The 18,271-nt window shown below is 42.3% G+C and overlaps 1 protein-coding gene across 4 annotated transcripts in view; it reads left to right on the top strand.

Moving 5' to 3' along the window:
- slc2a9l2 (solute carrier family 2 member 9, like 2) overlaps window positions 1–18,271 on the top strand; it is a 108,413-nt gene that overhangs the window by 25,499 nt on the left and 64,643 nt on the right. For all 4 annotated transcript variants that reach the window (XM_086291715.1, XM_086291716.1, XM_086291717.1 and 1 more), the window contains exon 6: window positions 9,351–9,496. In XM_086291715.1, coding sequence (XP_086147841.1) covers window positions 9,351–9,496 — 146 coding nt within the window. The remainder of the gene's footprint in view (window positions 1–9,350; window positions 9,497–18,271) is intronic.

Here is an 18,271-nt window from a genome sequence, read left to right as displayed (position 1 = left end):
TGGCAGCGAATGACTGGTTGGCTGAGGTGTGAAGGCATCGTCTCCTCTTCTTCATCGTCTTGAAGAGCGAAGGAGAAGACAGAACTTAACCCATGCAGGAAGGTCTGAACGCTCTTTAACAGAGGCTTACCAGGCTTGATGTATTGCAGCCGATCAGGAGGATTCCTGGTGCGGGTTGAATGCCTCAAGGGTGGTTCTGCCTCAGGACTGAGAGGCTCTGATTCAGTAGGTGAGTGTTGTGACAAGTTACTTCTGGATGCTTCCGAATCAGAAGACAGACTTTCTTCATCGTGAGAAGTTTCGACAAGATCAACTGGCTCAAAGCCAGCTTCCACGGTTCCGCTAGCAATAACTTGTTCCTCTTCAGCAGGTACAGGTTCCTCCGAGAGGATAGCATTCTCTTCCTCTGTAGCCAATACTACAGGGACATCGGGCTGGTTGATAAGTGGCACAGGTTGCGGAGTATTGGGTAAGTCGATGGTTGTTGTGAAGGTGACAGGTTCAGCAGAGAAGGGAACAGGTAGGTATGAGATTAGTTCCTCTTCGTCATTGTTATCAGCATCATCAGCACGTACAGGAGACACGGGTAAGACAGGCATTTTCCTCTTCTGCTTAGTAAGCATTTCCTTTTCAGGTGGTAAATACCCACAGGGCAGTAGGAGGTCTCGATGTAAAGTTCTCAGGGGCTTGTCTTGGCCTTCGGGTCGAACTGTATACACAGGAAGAGTGCCGGCTTTCTTCACTACAATGTACACAGATGACTCCCATTTATCTGCAAGCTTGTGTTTGCCTCTTAGCCGCACGTTCCTCACAAGAACTCTGTCTCCAACATTCAGCTGTGATGCAGTGACATTTTTATCAAATCTGTTTTTGTTACGTTTCATCACCTTTTCTGAGTTTTCGATGGCCAGCTTGTAACTTTCTTCTAGGTGGGACTTTAGTTTGTCCACATATTGTGTGTGGGATGTTGATCCTTCTTTGGCAAGGGGTAGTCCAAAGGCCAAGTCCACCGGTAAGCGAGGTTGGCGGCCAAACATAAGCTCATATGGTGAAAAACCTGTAACATCGTTTCTTGTGCAATTGTATGCATGCACCAGGGGTTTTACAAAATCTTTCCAATGGGATTTCTGTTGAGCTGTGAGTGTTCCTAGCATATCCAGTAATGTTCGGTTAAACCGTTCAACAGGATTGCCTCTTGGATGGTATGGAGTGGTTCTTATTTTGTGGATCCCAGCCATTTCACAAAGCTCTCGGATGATTCTTGATTCAAAGTCAGGGCCTTGGTCACTGTGCAAACGTTCTGGGATACCATAATGCACAAGAAAGTTGTCCCATAAACATTTGGCAACAGTCCTGGCTTTCTGGTTTGGTGTTGGCACAGCAATGGCATATTTTGTGAAATGGTCAGTTATGACAAGTATGTCTTTGACTCCACGATCTGGTTCCACAGAGAGAAAATCCATGCACACCAGTTCCATGGGATGAGAGGTTTTGATATTGACCAGAGGTGCGGCTCGTTCAGATGGGGATTTGCGTCTCACGCATCTTTCGCACTGTCTTATTTTATTGACCACATCACTTGTCATCTTAGGCCAAAAAAACCGGGAACGGACCAAGTCCAGCGTTCTGTCAATTCCCATGTGACCCATTTGATCATGTAGGTGGTTAAGTACAACTGGTCGATATTCCTCAGGTAGCACTAGCTGGTATGCGAAGTCACTTCCCACTTGTCTCTTCCTGACGAGAAGGGTGTTATGGAGCTCCAGTTTATTTACTTCTCGCAGTAATAGAGGTAGATCGGGAAGTTCTTCCCTCAGGAATGGCGGTGGTGACTCGCCTCGTTCAACCTGAGCTATGACATGCCGGATGACAGGGTCAAGGCATTGTTTGGCTGCAAGGTCAGCTGTTGAGATTTGGGGGAGTACCATGGAGGTGAACTGGATGTCGTCCGTGAAACTGTCAGGCAGACTGTCGACATTGACAGACATGGATAACACCAGAGCAAGATCAGGATCTGTGCTTGAACTGTACATCAGATGACGGTCACAAACTGCTTTGATGGTATGCTGGTCAATAGAGACATAATCTGGTTCATTGAGATGTTGCCATGCAAATCTCCAGATTCGCTCACGTTCTTTCTGTGACAGAGGATCATCAGACAGTTCACCATGAGGTCGGCGAGACAAACCATCAGCATCCGAGTTCTGCTTTCCTGCTCTGTAGATTAATTTGAAGGTGAAAGTGGACAAAGCTGAAAGCCATCTGTAACCGGTAGCGTCAAGTTTTGCTGATGATAAGAGGTATGTTAATGGGTTGCTGTCTGTCACAACTGTAAACTGAGCACCATAAAGGTAGTCGTGGAATTTTTCAGTCACCGCCCACTTCAAAGCAAGAAACTCCAATTTGTGGGCGGGATACTTTGACTCACTCCGGGAAAGACCTCTGCTGGCATATGCTACAGCTCTGTTTTTTCCATCCTGCTCTTGATACAGCACCGCACCAAGACCTGTGGCACTGGCATCAGTGTGGAGTGTGTATGGTTTCTGGGGATCAGCAAATGCCAGAACTGGGGCAGAAGTGAGTTTGTCAATAATGGACTCAAAAGCTTGTTGACACATTTGCGTCCATCGTCCTCCAAATGGCTCTTTGGGGTTGAGGTAATTCTCTGGCTTTACAGTTCGTCTCAGTTTCCTCTGGGAAGGTGGATAACCAGCAGTGAGTTCATGTAACGGCTTGACAATGGCCGAATATCCCTGGACAAAACGTCTGTAGTACCCAGCAAAACCAAGGAAAGATCTTAATTCCTTCAAGTTTTTTGGCACTGGCCAAGAAGTGAGTGTGGAAATCTTGTCCAGATCAGTTTCAACACCAGCCTGGGACACTACATGGCCCAGATACTTCACCGATGTCTGGAAGAACATGCATTTCTCAAGTGAAAGCTTCAAGCCAAAATCTTTGAGTCTGGTGAGAACTTTCATCAGGCGAGCTTCATGTTCCTCAAGAGTTGGTGCAAAGACAATGAGATCGTCAATGAAAACCAAGACTTCTTTTAGATTTAATTCTCCCATGCATTTTTCCATCAGCCGTTGGAAAGTGCTTGGTGCGTTGGTAATCCCTTGTGGCATCCGATTAAATTCCCAAAATCCTACTGGGCAGACAAAGGCAGTCTTTGCCTTATCCTTCTCCTCCATTTCGATTTGGTAGTAACCCGACTTGAGGTCTAGCACCGTGAACCACTTTGATCCTGCAAGTGCGGAGAAGGTGTCTTCCAGTTTAGGCAGAGCATAAGCATCTTTGATTGTTTGCAGATTGAGTTTGCGGTAGTCAATACAAAGACGTATACTGCCGTTCTTTTTGCGTGGAACCACAATTGGAGAGGCAAATGGTGAGTCAGATTCTCTGATAACGCCAGAGTCAAGAAGTTCTTGCAGGTGCTTCCTGACAGCATCAAGATCTTGAGGGTGAATTGGTCGTGATCTTTGCTTGAAAGGAGTTGGATCGGACAATTTGATTTGGTGTTTAACTTTGTTGGTCCTGCCGAAATCCAGATCGTGTTTGGCAAATACTTCAGGAATAGTGTTGAGTTTTTGAACAATGCGTTCTTTCCAGTCTGGAGTTAAGGGGGAATCTCCAAAGTTGTATGGTGGTTGAGATGGAGGTAACGACTCTATAGACTGGTCTGAATACTGGGTGGGTTGCTCTTTGGAAATGACCTCTTGGAAGGCGCTGATTTCTGCAATAATAGCTCGAGCTGGAATGTGGATTTCATGGTCGGACTCATTACTCACTACAACAGGCAGAGAATATGGCCGACGTTTAGGTAAGTCCACAAGGCAGGTTTTTACTAGGAGTCCACCAGGCAGAGAACTGGAGGTGGGGTGTTCCAGAATAACTGCTTTCTCACCTTGGAATAGCCTTGTGACCAGGCATCCCTCAAGGACAGTGGTTTGGCCGGCAGTAATCGTATGCGGTTGGTCTGACTTTAAGATTACAGGAGCATACTGGTCATTTGAATTCTGGATGTGGCGACACTGGAGGATTTTATAAACTGCAATGTAACCGGAACCAGATGGCAGGAATGACTGCTCAGAGAGGGTATCACAGTGTTTGCTGTACGCAACGTCAAGAGTGTTGGTACCAACAAGTATCATTGGGGGTGATTGCTGGACGTCAGGCACGACAAGCGCAAGTGTATCAACATTAATGGATGAACCAAGAAAATTAGCTGGGAACGTCATGTTAATCTCAATGTATCCCAGGTAAGGTACGGCTTGTCCATTTGCTCCTTCTACTTCCTTTTTTTTTTTTTTTTTTTTTTTTTTTTTTTTTTACGTGATGGCAGAGCTTCAGTTCATCCTTTGTCATTTTTTTTTTTTTTTTTTTTAATAAATAGGACAGGGGGAATGAATGAGAGAGAGAGGGGGAGAGAAAGAAAGAAAACCCAAGGGGAGAAGAGACGGTGAGAAGGGGGGGGAAGAGAGACAAAAAAAAAAAACTCCTGGGTCACCTGTATGGAGAAAAAACAAACAAACAAACAAACAAACAAACAAACAGAGGAGACAGCAAACAACAAAGAGCAACATAATAATAGAGAAAACAAAGCACCATCACAATAAACTAGCTAGTCATAGATATCAGTATTTACTAAGTAATAAACGATATTGCGCAGCACGCAAGATAGACAGCGCACAGTGTGCTTTGAGGCAGCAGCCAAGAAAGCTTTAGTCCGCGTCTGTGAATACCCATGTGTGCATACCTGTGTGGATCAGCATGCTTGCATTCCAAAGGTTTCTCCATGTAATGATCTGCTAGGGAGTGTGGGGGGGCCACAGCCCCGTCCTCCAGGGTGTGAAGCGGGTATGGAGGAGATCAAAACTCCAGACATCCAGAGGCCCCCAGAACACAAGAGACCATGGAAGACCAACAGAGGGGCAGCCGCGCCACTGTTCCAGTAAGAGCTGAGGAGAGTCCCAGATGAGGGCTCACTCAGCAGCCGCGGAGCAGAAGCCAGGGGGGGTTGCAGTGACGCGCCCGTGAGCTCCGCCGGCCCCCAGCTGCGCCTGAGTGACCGAGCCCTAGGCCGAGAGGCCGGGGGCACCCCACCTCCAAAGGGGCCCGAGCGAGCCCCAGGCCCCAGGCCCCGACAAGCGGCCGCCAAGGAGTGAGCCGGTGTGTACCCGGACGCCCACCCCCAGACACAAAGAACCACCAACACACCGACACCTGAGGGAGTCCGCCACCGGCAGGGGAAGTGGTGGTGGGTGGAGATAGGCCTCCAAACCTTGGAGGCCTATCATCCAGTGGCCAGATCATCCAGTGGTTTGATTGGATGGTCTGAAAGGTAAGTATTATAGAAGGAAAAAGGAATCGTAGTAACCTGAGAGCCAGAATCAAGAAGACAGTTGAAATGGTTGCCTTTGATTTGAATTTGGCCTGTGCTTTTGGTCCCCACAAGCCCTTTTGGCAACAATGGAAATTTGTTGTGGTTTCTGGGACTGTTCGTGCACGCAGCTCCTGTGTGTCCCACCACAGAAACTCCTTCTAGTTTAAAGATGAAGTATTTCTAGCGTCCCACTCTTGCTGTTTTTTTCTTAATTGGCTCTTTTTCTGTTCAACAAGACTGGAGTTTGCTCTGTTGTTGCAGGTGGAAGAAACATGTACAAACAGTACCATGGCTTGGGTCTGGTATTTGACTGAGGTGAAGAATGACTGGATTTGGTTTGTCGTGGCTTAAACTTTAACTCGGTTGGACTTTTTTTGGACAAAAGTTGGGACATTTGCTGTTGGAGGGTTTGGAGTTGTTTTTTCATTTCTTTTAGCTCTTCATTGGCTGTAGAGTGCCCACAAGAACAAGTACTTTGGGATTGGATGTTAGCTTTTTGTTTTGATGAACCGATGTATTTCTTCATAAGTAACTCCTTAGCAATTTGTCTGTCTTCTTCTGTCCGTAACGACAACAACAAGTCAGAGAAAGGTGGTGGGTTGTCCTTTTTCTGTTCTAATTGTAGTTTGGTTAGTATAGTGTTATCCCAACACCCACGACAAAACTGCTTCAGCAGATGCTTATTCATGTCAGCAGCTGCAAGTCCTCCTTGCTTTACAACAGTGCTGAGAGTTAGCTGCAATCTTTGGAGGTAAGCGGATGGTCGTTCACCTGGATTTTGAAGAATGTTTAAGTATTGAGCATACAATTCTTCACCATCTTGAACTGTTCCAAAAGCGGAGTCAAGTACACTTAGTATGACTGAAGGCAATGTGTTGGGACTTAGACCTTTAACCAAATCAGCAGCAGGTGACAACAGGCTCTCTATAATACGCCTGGCGACGTATAGAGCTGACAAACTGGGGTCGGCAAGCAGTAGATCAATTTGGGAACGCCATGATTCAAAATCTGCTTCACTACTTGGCTTAGGAATCCTTCCTGAAAAAGCACGGAGACGTAGTGAAGTTGTGGTGCTTATGTCTGGGTTTCGGACCACATGCTCAACAACAACCCTTTGTATTTGTGGTGGGTTGAGATCAGGGGCTGTGAGTGATACTCTTGGAGTTGGTCCAGTCTGGCTTTGACGAGGTCGTGCCCCCTGCTGGTCAGTGGAAACCTGTCTGGCAGGAGGTGAAGACAATTGCTGCCGCTCCAGTTCCCTTTCTTCTTCCTCTACACCAATGTCCTCATCTACTCCATTTTCCTCATCATATTCAATTTTTCCATCATCACCTGCTCCTGCTTCATGCAAATGTTGACCAATCTGCCTCATTACTGTCTTCAAGACATCTTCAAACCGGTGCCCGCTGCGATCAGCAATATGCTTGAGCTCTTTGAGGTAATTGGGAGGGGGACTGCTGCTGTCCTCCGTGGCGGCGTACTCACAGGCCAAAGCTGTGACGCGGAAAACAAGGTCGGCAACACTTTTAGAACAGTGGGTGTATGGCAGAAACGGCTCTAGAGTTGTAAAAGCAGTGGTATCTACAAACTCAGCGATCAGGTTTTTGAAGAAAGTACTTGCGGGATCATTTACGTAAAAATGACGGCTAAGATTCCCATAAGTACGCAAGTAGTCAAGAATTTCATTATCAGATTTTGTGTTAGACACACCGGAGATCATCACTGACTGTGATATATTTATGCCAGAAAGTGCAACTGAATCCATTTTTGATTTTATGTTCAGCAAAAGCGAAGTAAATAAGTAAAGAAAATTGTACGTAAGACCCCAAAATATTCACACACAAAGGCTCCTGGCTGGTTCGCCACTTGTAACGCGGTTAAAGGACCAGGGCGCCTGACTGCAGCCTCATAGACAATGAGCTATCAGAATAAGATTCGACTATGGAGCCTGAGGGTGTGAATAAAACACAGGAAACAAAAGTAGAGCTCAAATATATATATATTATGTTTGTTATGAGAAGTGTATAGACGGATGTACAAAAGAAATAGAAACATATGCATATATATCACAAACAAAAATAATGTTGACAATACAAAACAGCTTAGTAGGTTCCAAAAGGAGGTGGGATGAGGTGTAGTCCAGTATGTGATTTAGTTTAGTTCCATGGACCTGTGATAGGTCATGTGTCAACAATTTGTGATTCAGTCCATAGGTTCACAATTCCTACCGCAACGTAGCGGTGGTCGGGTGGCTCGCCATCTCGCGCTGATCAGGGCTGATCGCGGGAGAACAAAAAAAAACCTGACCGTTGAGTCGAGTGTGAGGTAGTGTAAAGATGAATGAATCGGCCGGGTTATTGCACGCTGTCAACTGGCCTGCAGTGCAAAATTTGTTGTGATCTGACAAGTACGCCAACCACAGGGACAACAGCAGCCAGAGGAGCAGGGACATGCAGCTGATTGACCCGGAACTTATACAGGATTCATTCCCGCCACAATAAAGGGACTGGCGGAAGTGGGGTCAGAAGTTACCGTGGTTACATAATCATGTAAATTATGATGATATTTTTAAGTTTAATCTGGTTGACCTTATCAGAAAATGTTAATTACATACATCACCTCTTGTAGTGACGCTGGCTTTTTACTTACTTCTACGACTATGGGAATTCATTATCATCAGGTTATTCTAAAAGGTCCATGAAAAACCTCCAGTTAGTCCAAAATGCTGCAGTGAGAGTACTGGACATGGGCGAGGACAAAATACTGTATTTCTTCCATATTAACATCTCGGATAAACAGGACCCATCCATCCATCCATCCATCCATCCATCCATCCATTCTCTTCCGCTTATCCTTTTCAGGGTCGCGGGGGGGGGGGGCTGGAGCCCATCCCAGCCGTCATAGGGCGAAAGGCGGGGTACACCCTGGACAGGTCGCCAGTCTGTCACAGGGCTAAACAGGACCCATCATACCTTATAGACTTGATAGTACCATATTATCCTAATAGAGCACTTTGCTCTCAGACTGGAGGCTTACTTCTGGTTCCTGGGCTGCAGGTCACTGCTGTAGTCCTTTCAGTCCCTGGGGTCACATCAGCTAAGATGTGCTTCTTGGTGTCAATCGTGCGAATCACTTGCATCAGGTTTGAATTGGTGTGAGATGTTCCCCCATCCTGAATCACATGAGTCATTAAGATGACTTGACTCAATGTGTGAGTGTGGGTAGAGTCGTCTGGAAAGGTATCTCAAGACTATGTTGCAGATAAATAGTGTCACAGGCCACGACCTCCACTCAGTGATGGTCATTCAAAGAGCACATCCAAGGTGATAGCACTATTAGAGGTCAAATACCTGGGACTTCCCATCTGGTGTTAGAACTGAAGAAGCCATTGTGTGTTTTAAATTCAATGATCACTGATTTCACATGTGCTAAAAAAGTGCTACCTCATAAAATGCAACTCAGTTTTGGTTTTAACAGTAGCTTGGTTATACCACAAGAAATAGTAGCTACCTTTAAAAAAAATACACACATTTACAGAAGCGTGGGGTAACTTGTTTACAAATTGTAGTGTGTGGAAATTGATTTGTTTTTAAGTATTAACTTGTTCTTCAGTGTAGACCGTTTCTAATGCACAGACCATCAATACTAGTACCCATGACTGTGCCCCACAGTTCAAGACAGCCAACTGTGAAATGTGACTTGATGTTCAGTGTGTGTTAGTGCAGTGGAGCTGTTGGTGTGTCTGCACATTTATGTGGTAAAACAAAACAGACTTCGATACTGATAAAAACACCCCCAATGCTTTTAAAGACAGCTGATGCTTACAGATCCTAGATACGGCCAAGATACGTGAATGCATATTCCTCTACTATGTCAATACATACTGATGACAGGGGTGTCTACATAGACACGAATATATTGTTTTTAATAGGTTTTAATATATTGTTTGCTTGTTTCTTTCTGACAGGTATTGCTCTCAGTGCTCTCCCCATGTACCTGGGAGAAATTTCCCCAAAACACTTCAGAGGTATGATTGGCCAGTTCAACTCCATTCTAATCTGCTTAGGAGTGTTCACTGGGCAAGTGCTGGGGATGCCTGAGCTGCTGGGTCAGGTTAGTGGTTTAGGAGGCTATGAACGATTACATTTTGAAAGTGTGCTGTACAGGGAGTGCAGAATTATTAGGCAAATGAGTATTTTGTCCACATCATCCTCTTCATGCATGTTGTCTTACTCCAAGCTGTATAGGCTCGAAAGCCTACTACCAATTAAGCATATTAGGTGATGTGCATCTCTGTAATGAGAAGGGGTGTGGTCTAATGACATCAACACCCTATATCAGGTGTGCATAATTATTAGGCAACGTCCTTTCCTTTGGCAAAATGGGTCAAAAGAAGGACTTGACAGGCTCAGAAAAGTCAAAAATAGTGAGATATCTTGCAGAGGGATGCAGCAGTCTCAAAATTGCAAAGCTTCTGAAGCGTGATCATCGAACAATCAAGCGTTTCATTCAAAATAGTCAACAGGGTCGCAAGAAGTGTTTGGAAAAACCAAGGCGCAAAATAACTGCCCATGAACTGAGAAAAGTCAAGCGTGCAGCTGCCAAGATGCCACTTGCCACCAGTTTGGCCATATTTCAGAGCTGCAACATCACTGGAGTGCCCAAAAGCACAAGGTGTGCAATACTCAGAGACATGGCCAAGGTAAGAAAGGCTGAAAGACGACCACCACTGAACAAGACACACAAGCTGAAACGTCAAGACTGGGCCAAGAAATATCTCAAGACTGGTTTTTCTAAGGTTTTATGGACTGATGAAATGAGAGTGAGTCTTGATGGGCCAGATGGATGGGCCCGTGGCTGGATTGGTAAAGGGCAGAGAGCTCCAGTCCGACTCAGACGCCAGCAAGGTGGAGGTGGAGTACTGGTTTGGGCTGGTATCATCAAAGATGAGCTTGTGGGGCCTTTTCGGGTTGAGGATGGAGTCGAGCTCAACTCCCAGTCCTACTGCCAGTTTCTGGAAGACACCTTCTTCAAGCAGTGGTACAGGAAGAAGTCTGCATCCTTCAAGAAAAACATGATTTTCATGCAGGACAATGCTCCATCACACGCGTCCAAGTACTCCACAGCGTGGCTGGCAAGAAAGGGTATAAAAGAAGAAAAACTAATGACATGGCCTCCTTGTTCACCTGATCTGAACCCCATTGAGAACCTGTGGTCCATCATCAAATGTGAGATTTACAAGGAGGGAAAACAGTACACCTCTCTGAACAGTGTCTGGGAGGCTGTGGTTGCTGCTGCACGCAATGTTGATGGTGAACAGATCAAAACACTGACAGAATCCATGGATGGCAGGCTTTTGAGTGTCCTTGCAAAGAAAGGTGGCTATATTGGTCGCTGATTTGTTTTTGTTTTGTTTTTGAATGTCAGAAATGTATATTTGTGAATGTGGAGATGTTATATTGGTTTCACTGGTAAAAATAAATAATTGTAATGGGTATATATTTGTTTTTTGTTAAGTTGCCTAATAATTATGCACAGTAATAGTCACCTGCACACACAGATATCCCCCTAAAATAGCTAAAACTAAAAACAAACTAAAAACTACTTCCAAAAACATTCAGCTTTGATATTAATGAGTTTTTTGGGTTCATTGAGAACATGGTTGTTGTTCAATAATAAAATTATTCCTCAAAAATACAACTTGCCTAATAATTCTGCACTCCCTGTATATGTCGTGTTGTTTTCTGTAAGAATGGTTTTGAGGCTGGAGAAATTTTAAATCAAGACAAGAAATTTGAGTTTAGTAAATGAAAAGTGGGCTAAACATAACCACCACATCACTCCAAGTTTTTAGTATATTGTCTGTGGAGAAGGTCTGTTGACTGTGGATGTCTGGTAGTGGTGGTGGGGAATTTCTTTATTATTTTTTCCCTTGACTGTAATAAAGTTTGCTCTCGAGTCACTGTCATAAACAAACTGCACTTAAAGGCATTTCAGCAAGCCCAAAGCCAGTGTGAGTGAGTGAGTGAGGAATCTGAATCAATAAATTATGCTAAAAGTCATATAAATTGGCACTTTAAGTAAAATGTGAACCTGTCATGACTTTGGTGATGCATTTAGATAAAGTACTATTCACCTATTGTGAGAGTCACTTGTCACTGGTTGAACTGGTTCCAGTCTTGGTTTACATTTTGTGTTTTGTTCTTAGCTGAATTTTTAGATTTTGACTTATTTATTATTCTAGTCTAATGTGAGACTTAGTTCTCACATTATTGATAAGATAAGATTTTATTGCTTATTTTTAATGTGGTAACCAGTTACATGTTCTGTTTTGTCTTGTTTTGTCTTCTTTCCGGTGTATTGTTATATTTAATAGTAGTATTAGTAGTTTCCTCAGCTTGTGTCTTATTGTACCTTATTTCTGCATTCATGCCTCTGTCCCTCCGTGTTGCCTAGTCTCTGACATCTTAAGTTCTTGTGTTGGTGTTTGTTAGTTTCCTTTGGTTGTTTCCGGTTTTGCTTTGAAGCGTAGTTTTCTTTCATGTCTGCTGTCAGGTTTGCTTCCTTCCTGTCCTCTGATTCCCTGATTGTTTTCACCTGTTGTTAATTGCTTTCACTTGTGTCTCCCCGCTCATCTGCTCGTTGTCCCCAGTGACTTCTGAGTATTTATAATCTTGTCTGCTTTTTTGTCCTTTTTGTCAATGTGTGTGTGTGTGTGTGTGTGTGTGTGTGCAGCCAGCCCAATTTATTCTCTCTGGATTTTCATGTACCTCATGTTGTGGTTTTTGTTATTTTTTGTATCTTTTGCATCAGCTGTACTAAAGGCTCGCTGTCAGCTCATTCTTTTGTTTCTTGGATCCTGTTTGTTTCCTCTCCCCTGCCTGACAGGTTCCACTATATGTCTGACTTACAACATAAACCTATCAATATTAACTAGAAAAAACACTTTGAAAAAATACAGTACTTAATGAGTAGTAAAAAAATTTATTTTATCACTGATAGCTCACAAATTGTTCATATTTTGTTCATATTTGGCATGTTTAGTTCACACACTGAGAGGAACCAGCACATCAGTTTAAACTTTGGTAAAGACAGTGAAAAAGTCAAATCTTTTCCATCCGGACTGGACAATGCCAAGATCAAATGCACCCAGACAACCTGGCTGCTGGGGAGTTTCTAGTATTTCAATGTTGAAAGCAAAAACGAAATTCTCTATAACTGCATGTAGCAAGGAGACTATCCCAACTAACAAAGGATGAGAGACACATTACACCCTGGACAGGTTGCCAGTGTGTTGCAGGGCTAACACAGAGCAACAACTATTCAGACTCACATTCACACCTATGAGCAATTTAGAACCTGGAGTGAACCCCTCCTAGGACCTGGTGTCCACATATGTGGACATCACATTTTGGGTTGTCTAGACCGAAATTTCTTTGTGCCTCTCACGTCTGTGTGTGACCTTGGTGACTAGGTGGCATTAAGGTGAGAATTAACCACCAGCGTTTAAATGTCAATGTAACACTGGTGGTGCAATACTAGTAGTGAGCATGTAAGACCTGTTAGTGCTACTTCTTGCCTTCTTTGGATGTAGTACGGGCAGAATAGTTACCTTTAACCACAGTATGAGGACAGAAGGGAAATATCGGCCAGATCAGACAGGTTCTACAGGGTGGGCCATTTATATGGCTACACCGTAATAACATGGGAATGGTTGGTGATATTAAAGTCCTGTTTGTGGCACATTAGTATATGTGAGGGGGCAAACTCCTCAAGATGGGTGGTGACCATGGTGGCCATTTGGAAGTCGTCCATCTTGAATACAACTTTTGTTTTTTCAATGGGAAGAGGGCCATGTGACACATCAAACTTATTGGTAATGTCACAAGAAAAACAATGGTGTGCTTGGTTTCAACATAACCTATATGAAATCATTCTTTTTTAAACAAAACTCAAAACAGAGCCAATTAATCTTTCAGTCATTTCAAACCCCCCCCCCCCCAATCCCACATGCATACTATCCTTTAGGGCTAAGCCCCGGGTGTATCAAATGTCTGCCTCCGCCTCTGCTCTGGAATACAGTATCACTCTTATTATTCTCGCCGGAGAAAGGACTTTCACTATCCAGCTAGCTTCTTCGCCGCACGGGTAAACGGATCTTTGACCGTCTGTGTCTCTGGCGTATCTGACTGGCACACGAAGGCACACACAGGTGTCTAAGCAGCGCACACAGACAGGGGAGGGGCAGACCGGCCAATGATTGGTCGCTCAGTGGATCTAACAAACACACTCTAAAGGACTAAGTCCTGCCCCCACACCATTTAAATATTACATATACATATGTACATATTAATTAAACTTATGTTTACATGCTTTTTATCAGTATTTATTATAATTAACTTTGTTTTTATCAATTTTTATTCCCATTGTGAGAGTATGAATATTTATACTTTTAATCCCGTTTTTAACACCGGGTTACATCAAGGTCGTTCTATTAGTCAGTCGTACTGATGACGCCTCAGTGGCAGACTTATTCGCTCTACAGCTTCAGCATAGCAGAAAATTTCATTTTGACTTGATATTCAAGCATGAAGTCATACTGAAGGAAAAAGTTCCAACTCTGCTCACACTATTACTCCTCCCTTTCTAAGGCTGGCTGAAAGCGCTTTGGCCATGAGCAATGGCTTCCTCTGCCACTTGAGCAACAAACTCCCGTTTTTACCTGTCAGGGGTTAGACACTTTTTCAAACACAAGTAAGTGAAATAAGACACTGCAGACCGACTCAGAGTTTAAGAACGTGTACACGGGTGAATGCCTCTGAGAAGACAGACACACCGAGTACAGGCTGCTTGCTTTATTTATAAGGCAAAAAATGGGTAACAGTACTTCCTCTTTTACCAGAAAAGAGGAGAGTTCAGACATAAAGTTCAGACATAAAGTTCAGACATAGAGTCAGCTTATCTGATCTTTCACACACTAAAATAAGAATACAGAAATATATCATGCTTATCTGATCTTTCACGCTTAAAGTAAGGATACAGAAATATATCATGTCTTGTCAAAACATCTTAAACACTTAAGCAAGGAATGCATTGTGTTCTCTTTTAACAATAAGCTTGGTTATGTGAAAATATATGAACACTCGGTTATAAGGCATACTTGGTTATATTGCATTTGAATAAAAAGCATATTTGTTTTTACTTGATTACACTCAATGATTTGTATTTAATAAAAATCCTCTGACATTACCCTTCACGCTATCTGATTGGTTCTATCGGTTCCTTATTTCAATAGGCTATTTAGTAGGAGTTCTCAGACACACCTTGTTTACCCTTGAGGAAATATTATTCATTTTATCCTTTCTCACCTCACTGCTCACTGTGCACAACTTTAGCCATGTTGACTTGGTCTGCTGCTGGAATGTTTTTATAACAGATTATTTATGTGCTAGATTTTCAGTTTATCTGTTGGGGCTGGAAACAGACATTAGCCTAAGGCACAGATGCTTTGAAAGCCAAAATCAGTTGTGTAATATGAACAGAAAGCCAATAATCTAAGTGCTCTACTCCTGGCAACATTTATTGACATTAGATCACTGCTTGCTTTGGCATCATATTAAAACAGGAATAATAATGGAATATGTTTTCCCAGAATTGCTTTTCCAAATTTAAAGTATGACATTACACTTTTTGGCACCAGGCTGCTCAGATAGTTTTGGATTATGACTTTAAAATATATAAATTAAAAAAAGATGTATATTTATTCCAGAATGATCATGTGAGAATGTGCGGTTTTCTGTTTCTCTGTGTTACCCATGTGATGGACTGGCAACCTGTCTAGGGTGCACCCTTTTGTTCAGAAACCTATATGCATAATGCACATCTCCAGCAGCGCATGAGCTCTTTCCAACAACGAGAATACAAGCCAGTGGATTTTGGCTCCAGCTTCCTTTTACGTAATTTCTGTGGACCAATGCCCATCCTGAATAAAGGCACGAGTGTTGTAGTGATGAATTTGGTTTTTTGTTACTTTCTTCTGCCTTTTGCATGGCTGTCCTGCAAATATGTGATGCATTCCTGCTCTGGTTAAAAAAAGAAAAGAAAAAAAAGATAAACATAATTAAAATAATGTATTCAACTTCCTAAACCAAATTCATTCCCCTATAAACTGCTTTGCATTTTAACCTTTGTTTCAAAAAGATAAACCAAAATAAAATCAATGATATCTTTACGCAAACCTGCTCACTCTTTATTTGATGAAGTGCTCTCCTATTTTCTTCCATTGCTACCTTGCACTTTACCATTAAATATTGGTGTTATTTTATAGCTTTAGGCAAACAAAAGGATTTCTTTTTTATTTGTAAAGCATTGATTTGTCGCATGTCAATATGACCTGCTGACCACATCTCTAAATTGAGTTTTGTGTTGACATACAGCCCCACTTATCACGTTTCTTTGCTTTTCATTTCACAAGTAAATCACAGACATATGTGACAGGATCTTAACCAGTCATCCACTGTGCATGTGCAAGATAGTGAAGCTATCAGCCTGCCTTGACTACAGCTAGAGTCATATGAAAGGGACATGATATAATATCACTTGGTCCTTGACAGGTTCTAAAATAATTTAAATAAATCTTCAGATGAGCAACAACATGTGTCACACTTTCTTTCTTTCTCTTATTTAGCATAACTGGACCAAAATTCAGAAGAAGTGTGTGTGAAAAACGACAGCCCGTTATTCAGTAGCCTGCACAACTACCTTTAGCAGTAGTACATTGAAGTAAACATTTTCTGTATGACTATCCGTCTCTTATGTTGTTGTGGGGGAATTTTGGCCCACTCTTCTTTACATTGTTGCCTCTATGCATTGAGGTTTGCAGGCATGCATTTATTCCAGGCTCTTTTAAGGTCCCACCAAAGCATTTCACTTAGGTTGAGGGCTGGACTTTGTCTGGGCCATTGCAGCACCTTGATTCTTTTCCAGGCATTCTGTGTAGATTTGCTGCTGTGCTTGGGACAGACTCACATTTGACTCTAGAAAGCAAACCCAAATCATCACTCCTCTAATACCATGCTTGAGAGGTAATGAGGTGTTTGTGGTGCATCGTGGCCAAACATCTCCACTTTGGTCATATTAGTCCAAAGGACATTGTTCCAAAGTCTTGAGGTGTTTTTTGATGTAACTTTACAAAGCTTAGCTGTGCTGCTATGTTATTTTTTAAAGTGAACAGACTTTCCCCTGTAAACCTTTCCAAACAAGTCATGCTTGCTCAGTCTTTTTCTTTATTGTACTGTGATGAACTTTAACATTTAACATTCTAACTGAAGCCTGTGATGTAGTGCGAGATGTAGCTCTTGGATTTTTTGCAATTTCTCTGAGCATTGCACAGTCTGACCTTGGGCTCAATTTACCGGGATGTCTGCTCTTAGAAACAGCTCAACTTGGTGAATCTTTGTCGCTGTAGAATGAATGATTGACTTCAAATTGTTTAGAAATGACATTATAAATCTACCCATATTGATGAGCAGCATTGCTTCTCCAAGATCCCTGATGATGTCTGTATTAATGCACACCTGAGTGCTTCAGACCAGTAAGTTACCAAAACATCTGCTTTTATAGAGATGTTCACACTTGCTAATGATCAATTATTCAATTCAATTTGATTTTTAACACCTGGATACTTTCTATTGTAAGCTGTGTATACTTAATTTTCCACATGACATTCTTTATCACATAGATACTTAGACTGTAGATTGGTTGTTATATATGGGGAATACATACATTCATTTATTAACAGGATAAAAAAAAAACAATTAAAACAAATATGTTCTGTAAGTTTTTTCTGTTAATGAGTCTAGATTTGTTGGAAAGCCCAAGGTCTCTCAAGCTGATTGCTTTTATACGTGTGTACCATGTTAATATTTTTGAACCCACATTGTCACAGGGTATGAATCATCTGTCTGTCTGTCAAATAATAGAAAAGAATATAATATGCGGTAAGAGTTTAAGGCTTGTGTGAATCCAGCACTTTCACATTTTCCCTAGTAGAAGGAGTCTTCTTTAATATTTTAAGAACAGCACACACCAGGTCTGTTCCTCTGACAGACCATCGGGAAAACAGGCTTACAGAGAAGGTGACTTTCATCAGAAACAGCTTTTCATCTGATCCTGGCAGATGTCCATCTATAAAGTATTCCAATGGCTGAGATCCTGGTGCCATGACATTTTTACCAAGTAGGCTCTCATTTTGTGAGAATTAAATATGAAAGAGGTGTTGTGATCTTCCTCTTATCATGCAGATACAAAACGGCTCCAGATAAATGTTTGTGCTCCACGGGGAAACTATTTGGACAAGAAACACTTTAGAAAGTAGAAATTTAAAAAGATGTCACACCAGGAAACGTTTTTTTTAATTAAAATTTTTACTCAGTGTTTCTTTTTTTCATTCAAACAACTTTATAAGTTTTAGAAAAATATGGTTTGGATCAAAGTGCAACCATTTACACAAACATAAACAGACGTTAGAAAGTTCTTTTGTGCGTCACCAGAATGATGACTCATGATCCATCTAAAGGCTTTGGAAAACACAACACTTCTATAAAGATCCCAAAGTGACAACTTTTCGTTTTGCAACGCACAGTCTATCCTTCATGTGTTAATTATGAACAACAGAGTGCCACACTGACAGTGAATGACTGTCTTAATCTCACTGCCTGTTGTGGGAAATAAAGATTTGCAATTAAATGATTAGAAAAAATCGCTACAGAACAAGTTCACCTCCTGGCTGGGGAATGCACTGGTCAGCAAAAGTAATTAAGGCTAACCACACAGAGATAATGTTAGTGTTTATAACTGTCTATATCAAAGATGTGGTACACCTGACTT

The sequence above is a fragment of the Aulonocara sp. 'chitande type north' Nkhata Bay genome, linkage group LG5 (genome assembly GCF_057382095.1).
Source record: "Aulonocara sp. 'chitande type north' Nkhata Bay isolate Kocher_YH1m ecotype deep benthic linkage group LG5, A_spYH_male_GT1.1, whole genome shotgun sequence".
NCBI lineage: Eukaryota > Metazoa > Chordata > Actinopteri > Cichliformes > Cichlidae > Aulonocara > Aulonocara sp. 'chitande type north' Nkhata Bay.
This window is presented reverse-complemented; position numbering and strand designations above follow the sequence as displayed.